Source organism: Seriola aureovittata, chromosome 15 (assembly GCF_021018895.1).
Source record: "Seriola aureovittata isolate HTS-2021-v1 ecotype China chromosome 15, ASM2101889v1, whole genome shotgun sequence".
Lineage (NCBI taxonomy): Eukaryota > Metazoa > Chordata > Actinopteri > Carangiformes > Carangidae > Seriola > Seriola aureovittata.
Window position 1 is genome coordinate 628,203 of NC_079378.1, and position 8,968 is coordinate 637,170.

At 46.8% G+C, this 8,968-nt stretch overlaps 1 protein-coding gene across 3 annotated transcripts; it reads left to right on the forward strand.

Moving 5' to 3' along the window:
• The first annotated feature begins 82 nt into the window (after positions 1–82).
• On the forward strand, positions 83–7,248 carry pgap2 (post-GPI attachment to proteins 2). Of its 3 annotated transcripts, none has more exons than XM_056397499.1 (6): positions 83–378; positions 1,436–1,613; positions 1,776–2,025; positions 2,171–2,277; positions 5,422–5,530; positions 5,911–7,248. In XM_056397499.1, the coding sequence occupies exons 2-6, from the start codon at positions 1,446–1,448 to the stop codon at positions 6,039–6,041; spliced, it is 765 nt and encodes a 254-aa protein (XP_056253474.1). In that variant the 5' UTR covers positions 83–378; positions 1,436–1,445; the 3' UTR covers positions 6,042–7,248. The 3 variants fall into 3 exon arrangements, with proteins under 3 accessions (XP_056253474.1, XP_056253473.1, XP_056253472.1); XM_056397498.1 differs by having other exon boundaries at positions 89–378; positions 1,445–1,613; XM_056397497.1 differs by lacking the exon at positions 83–378 and having other exon boundaries at positions 387–1,613.
• Positions 7,249–8,968: the final 1,720 nt, after the last annotated feature.

Sequence of the window (8,968 nt, forward strand, 5' to 3'; positions counted from 1 at the left end):
TTGTCCTCTGTCCGGACACTTATTTTGGTGGGGTAGAGATCCAGTTTAGTCAGGGGGACCTTTATTCTGAAGGTTACTGTGGCCGGAAGCTAGCCTGATGCCGGTGACACGGAGGGTCGTGTCCGCTCGTCCGGTAACAGAAAACAACGGGACATAAAGCAGGTGAACGGTGTCGGTGAACGGGCCACACAGGCTGAAACTGTCGAACCGTTTAAACCCACTTGTGACGTCAGAGCCACCGAAGTTCGCGGGGAACGTTGACGTCAGCTAACTATGTTGTGACACCTGAGTTAGCCGCCGAAGCTAACAGGAGTAGCCCCTCAGGTAAATGCCCGTCAAGCGGAGCACCTGGTGGAGTCAGCCCGGGCAGCTGTAAAGGTGAGTGCTTCACGGTGTAGCCGAGCTAGCTGTTAGCCGCGGGGCGTTCAGGGACACGGTCCAAACAGAGAGAGAGCAGAACACCGAACCCCGCGAACTGAGCTGTTGATTATAAAGTTAACTGGCTGTGTGGAGATGAACTACAGGACATGAGTCTTTGAACTCATCTCCAGACCCACTGCAGGTGATCCCCCAGGTAAAGGTGCGCGTTGTGTTGCGTAGGCATGTTATACATGTTCAAAATAATATATTTAAAGAGTTAAGTGGTTATATACAGTAAGTGTGTGTGTGTGTGTGTGTGTGTGTGTGTGTGTGTGTGTGTGTGTGTGTGTGTGTGTGTGTATTTATATGGTACGTTATATACGTGGTTAATGCAGACAGTACCAGTGAAAAGATTAAGGGGGGGGGGTGAACCTGTCATCAGCTGAGATCAGGAAGAATTAGAATCAGTCTCCGTCTGTGACGTCAGAGAAACAGATGTTATGATTAATCAGCTTTTTGTTTTAACGTGGTGGTTAGTTGTTAGTTAACCCTCCTGTTAAACTGCTGTGATGTTTGACCCGCTCTGCTCCAGCTGTGTGCAGCTGTGTTCCCACACCACTGCAGTCAGTTTATTAGGAACAGCTAGTTAAGGCTAATCAGTGTCATACAACCCTGCAGTCAGTTTATTAGGAACAGCTAGTTAAGGCTAATCAGTGTCATACAACCCTGCAGTCAGTTTATTAGGAACAGCTAGTTAAGCCTAATCAGTGTCATACAACCCTGCAGTCAGTTTATTAGGAACAGCTAGTTAAGGCTAATCAGTGTCATACAACCCTGCAGTCAGTTTATTAGGAACAGCAGTTAAGGCTAATCAGTAAATCCTCCTGTTCTGGTGGAAACTTGGTTTCAGACAGAAAGAAAGAAAAAGTAAGAAAACGAAAGAATAATAAGAAATGAAGCAAAGTAAAGAAAGAAAGAAAAGTTTTCTTTGTTGACTTATTGAAGAGGTCCCGATGAACTTGTTCAGATCATGTGTTGTGGGGCTCGATCATGTGACCCTGTCATGTGGTTTGAGTGTGTCCAGGATGCTCCAGGGGCCGTACAGCAGCCTGGACCGGGACCGGCCCCTCATCCGGCTGCCGGTCGCCAGCTTCACCGTGGCGACGGTTCTGCTCCCTCTGACCGGCTTCATCGCCTGCCTTTTCATTTCACTCATCTACCACTTCGAGGACGCCACGTACACACACTGTCAGGTAAGTCATCGCGGCGTGGACGAGCAGAAGGCTGACGCATGTGTAGAGGGGATGTGACATCATTGACAGGTGACTGACCCGCTCCCTCTCACGGGTCTGGTTGTTTTCAGATTCTAACTTAAAGCTTTGCTGTGAGTCTTTCGTTCTTTCTCTCACCCTCAGGTGTCAAACTACCTCCCGTCCATCAGCGCCGCCATCAGCCTCGTGCCGGAGCGCTACATCTGGCGCTGCTGCATCGGCCTGCACTCGGCGCCGCGCTACCTGCTGGCTACCGCGTATTTCAACTTCTACCGCGGCCGCTTCGCCAACAGGCTGCCGGAGCTGCTGCTGAGCGGGCTGGCGCTCCTCTGCAACCTCGCCGAGAACACCGGCCTGCTGCTGCTCACATACGTGTCGTCCACAGAAACGTACAGTGAGTCCAACGCGGTCAGCTGACCCCGGTCCTGGAGTCGGGGGTTAACACCGATCTCTTGTCTCTCTTTGTAAAACCTTTCTACAAAGTGTTGACTGTTTACATTTTCTCTGTGGACGTGGTGACCAGCTGTTTGTCTCCGCAGGTGTTCATAAAAACGGTTTCATCGTGTTCATAGCGAGCTCGCTGCTGCACATGCTCATTACGTGCCGGCTGTGGCAGGTGATCAGGAGATACTACGTGAACCCCGAGGTAAACAAACCTCCTCCCCCCTCTGCTCTCTTCTCACCAGATGTCTCTGATATGGTTTTATATAATTAACCAATGAATATAAAAATATATATATTCACACACACACACACACACACACACACACACATATATATATATATATATATATACTCTGTATATCTATATGAAATACTATATAAAATGACAAGTACTGCAAACAGCCGTCTGAAATGATCAGAGCGTAGAACATTCACATTAAAATGAATGTGACCTTTTGTTTTTGTTCAATTTGTAAAAATGTCGACAAAAACTGAAGTTTCGTGAAGAAAAAGTTTGAGTTTGCAGCTTCAGTCACAGCAGCTCTGTGACGCGTGGTGAGCGGCGCTGGTTCGTACGGCTGCAGGTCGACGCAGAGAGCGAGGCGGCGCCTGTGCGTGTCCTCTGTCATCATGTGACCGTGAGCAACTTCCTGTCAGCTGCTGAAGTTACAGTTTGTTTTAGTTTAATGAAGAAATGCCATGAAACATTCAGACTGTGGCGCCTCAGTCCTCGGCGCCGTGGTTGTCCAGCGGTGCAGCTGATGAAGCGGGAAGCAGCAGGTGTCCTCGCTGAAGGAAGGCGACCAGGCAGGATCGTCTTCAGTGGGTTGTGACTTGGAGATGAAGAAGAGCGGCTCTCTGGACCCTGGAATCATTTCCAAGGTTTTATTTCAGACATGTGACGGTGGTTTTTCATGTAATGCATCGGAGCTTTGTATTAAACATCACATGTTGATCAACATTGACAAAATATCCATATGAATGTCTTGACAGATTGAGCGCTGATCTATCAGCCAGTAAGATGTTGGTGATGAGGTTCCACCTGCAGAGGGCGCTGCAGAGCTGCAGATCCACTTCATGAACACAGAGCAGGTTTTTTTTATTGTTGTGGACACGAAACACCTGGGGACGGAGCTGTGGGGGGCTGTTGGGTGGTTTAGGAGGTCCTGCTGGTCCTTGAAGGGTTTCCAGGAGAGCTGGAGGAGTTTCAGAGGGTTGTGCGGCTCCTTTAGGACGGTCAGTGGCTCTTGTGGTGGTTTAAGAAGTGCGTGAAGTTTTGACAGGTACTGTGGAGGTTTTGTGGAGGTTTTGTGGAGGTTTTGTGGAGGTTTTGTGGAGGTTTTGTGGAGGTTTTGTGGTCTTAGAAGCAATGAGGAGCGTTTGGGGTCTTTGAGGAGGTTTGAGGACAAGTCCCAGGGGTGCTGTGAGAGTCCTTTCGTGTCCAGCTGCCTCAGTCCGCCTTGAGCAGGTTTGCGTAGGTTGTCTTGGCCCTTGAGGTGGTTCTTCAGGTTCTGGAGGAGGAACACGTGGTTCTTGAGAGGGTTTTGGTGCTGCTGAACTTCTAGTGGATGCAGAGGAGTGTTAGTGGTTCTTACCTTCTCTCTACAGGTGCTTGAAGAGTTTCTTCATGTCCTTACATCGTGCTTAGGAGCTATTTGTAAGTTATGCTGTTGCTACATAGCTAACGTTAGCATTAACAGCTGTTTGCTGTTATAACTCGTCACCTCTGGAGACAGATGTTTTATAGAGTAAAGGAATGAAATTTGATGCTGAACTCACAATGTTTCTTCTAGACTGGTCAGTAAACAGTTGCTAATGCTAACGATATATAGCATTGGCTTAACTTACAAAGAGCTGCTTTAAGCAGGAGAGCAGGTTCTGTTGGAGTCATGGAGGGTCTGAAGGAGGCTGGTGATACTTGACGTGACCCATTTCTTCTTTTATTCAGAGGCAGGGATTCAGATTTATCCCCAGAGGGAGAGAGACAGGAGCGTCTCACGGTGAACTCGGACTGTGTTTATGGTATGGTACCCGACCTACGAGTCCTGGTGCAGTGATGGATTGAGGAGGTTCTCTGACCCGAAGGAGGTTCTGGTCCTGAGGAGGTGTAGCTGATCACTGAGGAGGAGGGTGAAGCTTTCCTCGCCGGGTCCAGCCTGTTCTCGCTCTCAGCCTCAGACCGACGTGCAGCGCTGTGTGTTTTAAGAGAAAAGAGAAGTGAAGACATTGATCCTGTTCCTCAGCAACATGATGTGAGCAGAGCGGGAACCAGACGTGGAAGTTTTCTCTGAACTCAGATCAGTTCTAACGCTCGAGCAGGAAACACACCGAGTTCCAAATTTAACGTCTGACTCAAACATTATTTTGGTCGTTCCCTGTTTCAGCCCCCCCCACGACCACACACACACACACACACACACACACACACACACACACACACACAAACACACACACACACACACACACACACACACACACACACACACACACACACACACACACACACACACACACACACACACACACAGAGAGAAAACCTGCTGACAGTCATTCACACCACTTCATCTTCATCTAACCTCCACTCCTCACCGTCGGTCACATGACGCGACGTGTCCAGGAAACCTTCATCAGCTGATTCAAAGAGGAAGCGGCTGTTAATGTTCTTTATTCTGCGGCGAGTTCTGGAGAACCTGAGGCCATCGCTTCATTTAAAGGCAACAGAGTCACGACAGGTCGCAGCTCACATTTACATCATTGGTTGAATAGAAACACAGTAGATTTTTTTTAATAAACTTTTTTATTGGTGATACAAAAACTAAGTGATAACATAAAAAGACATAATATAATATAATATAATATAATATATCAGCATCCAGAGAACAACTGACAGCTTTTGATTATTTCTATAGATTTAGCTGATTTCTATAAATATTGATTTGTTGACAGGCAGAGAGAAACATATTTACACACACAGGAAATAAATAAGAAGTTATGAACAGATGATGAAATGTAAATGAAAAGTCTAAAGTGAAACAGTTGATCAAAGAACTTCATTGATCTTTGGGTCGAGTTAGAGACACTGAGGGGAAAGTTATTTTATATGATAAACGACTAACGTCATAAGCCACGCCCCCTCGCTCTGCCTCTGGATGTCAGTCACTGCAGATGTTTAATACTCAGTCACGTTCCTGTTTACACATGAATATAGATCATAACGTGTTTCTGAACTTTGTCCTGTTCACTAATGAAGTTCAAAACCCTGATTATCATGAACACATCACTTCAGGGCGCCTCTTCTTCTGTGGTCGTTATCTACAAACCGGTTCTGTTTCTCTCCGTATCTCAGGAAGTGACGTCGTATCGATGGAAAGTACGTCTCTTCCTGTTCAACGTCAGCTGTTGTGCGGCCGCGGCGTACTTCTTCAGACGTCACAACAACTACTGCGAGACAGGAGGTACGTGTCCGAGTCCGTCCGATCCGGATCAGTCCAGGTTCTGAGGTCCTGAGGAGATAACGTGTCCACGTGTCTCTGAACCAGGATCAGACCGGAGCTGAGTCCCGGTCAGAGTCCGGTTCTTCAGAGGACCTGGTCCACGGGGGCGTGGTCTTACGTGGCAGAGCGAACTGAAATCAGACGGTCTGGTCTACGGAGGATTTTGTCTGTGCGTTACCAGCTGGTGACACGAAGAGAAAATCCTCCGTAGACCAGACGGTCTCAGCTCAGCTCGGCCTTCAGGTTCATGAAGCAGCTGTTCACACACAAACTACAAACTGTCTGTTAAAAAGGCTTTAAAGTCTTAATCCTCATTAACAGAAACTCTGCCCCCCCCACAGTCTACACCCTGTTCGCCTTCTTCGAGTACCTGGTGGTCTTCTCCAACATGGCCTTCCACGCCACGGCTGTCTGGGACTTTGGGAACAAAGAGGTGATGGTGGCGACGCCGCCTGAAGACAAACGATACTGAGGGACACTTCAAGGACCGTCAGGAACTTGAGGTTGAGATTTTACCTGAACATTATGTGAGAAGTGTCTCTGAGCCTTTGGTCGGCTCTGCAGGGAGATTCAGCTTTGACCTGGTCACTCCAGACACCTGGACTTCGTGGTGTGTCGGGAAGTTTGCAGACACGTACAGACCTGCTGAGTCCAGGTCCGGGTCAAGAAGTGAGGGAGGTGCAATCATTCAGTCATTCTGTTGGTCTGGAGGAAGCCAAACGTCACACAGCTGATTAGATATAATGAATTAGTGTTTCTGACCAGGCCACACTCAGCTCAAAAAAACAACCTGTTTACAAGCGACTGAATGAAACACAGTGAAGGAGGAAGCGGCTCCGGTTTCCCCTTCAGACACCTGCGTCTACCTGTCGTCATGGAGACGTCACAGCGCTAACACCTGAACTCAGCAGATCAACATTACACTGTACAGATGTGAGCTGCAGTGGACCAACACTCAGGATTACAAATAAATCAAGTTGAAATCCCTCTGAATTAGTTTTTCTTTTTTAAATTGATTTAATAAATAGAGACTAAAGTTTCACATGGAGACGCACAAAGAGTTTCCAGCTTTTACCAATTCTCAACCCCGTCCCTAGTTCTGCCTTTACATGTGTGAATAATTAAAACAGTCAATAACAAAAACAACACAACTGATAATGTCCTACAATCAGCTGATAATAAATGATCAGTTTAAAAAGAGACAACAACAACAAGAAGCTACAAACAGTCAAAGACAAGTAAGAAATACAATTACCTAGAAATGAGCTCAGGCCTGAACCTTTGTTGTAAAGGAGTTTATAACTGGACTTAAAGCTCCTCCAGTGTGAAGGTCTGTGTCCATGTGTAGTGTGATTATAGATTATAGATCAGCTCTAGCTTCTATATTAATACTGTGAAAGTATCAAAGCCTCAGTCCACAGAGAAATGCACACAGCCTGTATTCAGAAACTGAGCCTTAAAACCAGCTGTCAGGACTTCTGGAACTTTGTGATGTCACAACAAAGCAGTCACCAAGCCCCGCCCACCTGGACCCACCATCCAAACCTTGTAGGATTTGGTTTCTCTGAGTGTTTTTACCTGAAATCTGCTCATTCCTCATGATGCAGGGGAGTCTGAATTAAGGCCAAACAGAGACGTTAACATCAGAACCATGATTGTTATTAAAGCTCATGTTTCTTCTTCTGTGTTTTATTTGAAGTGTTGATCCATCAGAAGATATAAAAACCGTCTCAGTGTAGTTTTACATCTCCTCTCTCAGGCTTCTCTCTGCAGCTCTAGTAACAACAGGTCAGTGAGCCAATCAGAAGAGAGGAGGCTCTGAGCTGTGTGTGTGTGTGTGTGTGTGTGTGTGTGTGTGTGTGTGTGTGTGTGTGTGTGTGTGTGTGTGTGTGTGTGTCCAGCACTTTGACAAATTGTTGTAAAGAAGATGAGGACTCACACGGTGACATCACTCCTCTGCTGACTGAGGTCTGGTTTTTGCTGCGTGTGGAGCTTCATCCTGATCCTGAACTCTTCAGACCGGGTTTAAAGGTTCAGTCTGTGGTTCCCTCCAGCTGTGGGAGTGAGTCTGTACTCTCTGCTGCACAGCGCCCCCTGTGGCACATCTGGACCCTGCAGCCTGACTTGAGTCTCTCTGTGAAGGCGTGTTTATCGATGGTGAAATCTTCGAAAGCAGTTTTGATTGAAAGAGCAATATTTGTGTTTTTGCTATCGCTTCATAGCCACCGTTAGCATTAGCAGTTTACTCACCAGTCTAGAAAACGTGAATAAGTATCGAACTTCATTCCTCCACCCACCAACAGCTGTCTCCAACATTGGAAAGCAAAGTCAATGTTTTATTTATTTTGCTTCCATTTCTAGCTCTTATTCTACTGATGTTAGCATGCTAACCAGCCCTAGCCTGTCGCGTCCTAGCCTAGTGAGTCGCTGAGCGTCCAGTCTGTCCTCAGTTCAGCATGAGAGGATGAAAAAGTAACACTGCTCAGTCTTGTAAACCAATCATCAACCTCCAGAAAACAATTAACCTGCAGTTCCTCTAACGACCACGAGAGTCTGGCTCCAACAGTGAGTCAGTCCCCATAGACTCCCATGTTAAAATGTCCAACTTTACAGCAGAAATAAACATGTTTACAGCCTGGTACAAAAACTGTTTTGGTCTCTAGAGATAATTTCCTCCTTCATGACACCTGTTTATATAACTCACCTGTTTACATTTTATTAAGGACTACAGTCATGGAGGATTGGGGATGTGGCCTCTTTGAGTGACAGGTGGGTGAGTGTATGCACCACTGTCTCAGCTCCACCCATGCCCCTCCTCTTTGCCCATATTCAGATTAGCTGGGAGTTAGGGGACGGAGTCAGACACTGCCATGATGGCAACGGTGGAGCAGCTTCAGAAATCTGTGGCGTCCATCTTTATTTACAGTCTGTGTTGTAAATTCAATAATGACTGAAACTCAAGGTGACCGCCACATTTAAAGTCTTGGCTCTTGACAAACACTAGACTCTGTGACTGAGACTGAAATGGACCTTTGTCCTCAGGACCAGGACTCAGTCTAAAAGCGGCTGTCGGCCATCTTCCCTGTGCCTCGTTTATCTCTCGTTAACTTAAAGTCAGAGAAGCTTCAGCAGGAGACGAGGGACAGGAAGAGGAAGTGGCTCCCTGTCTCCAAGGAGACGCTCCGGAGGAAAAGACGACATCCTGAACGGAGGAGAAACAAACACACTGAGATTCTTCTGAGTTTCACAGAAATCAGACTCAGAGTCATGAGGTGAATGAGTTTGATCAGTTTTTATATTTATTCTATCTGCAGTGTTTCCATGAACTCTTCTGCTTCACTAATTGTGTTTGGAGGTTTCAGGGTCTGCGTGGTCCCGGTCTGTCTTCGGCTGAATGAA

Excerpts from the sequence above, each read along its gene's own strand:
- pgap2 (XM_056397497.1), top strand. The coding sequence starts at position 1,374 with ATGAACTTGTTCAGATCATGTGTTGTGGGGCTCGATCATGTGACCCTG. Across the intron at positions 1,614-1,775 it reads CCACGTACACACACTGTCAG|GTGTCAAACTACCTCCCGTC; the intron begins GTAAGTCATCGC and ends TCTCACCCTCAG. Across the intron at positions 2,278-5,421 it reads GATACTACGTGAACCCCGAG|GAAGTGACGTCGTATCGATG; the intron begins GTAAACAAACCT and ends TCCGTATCTCAG.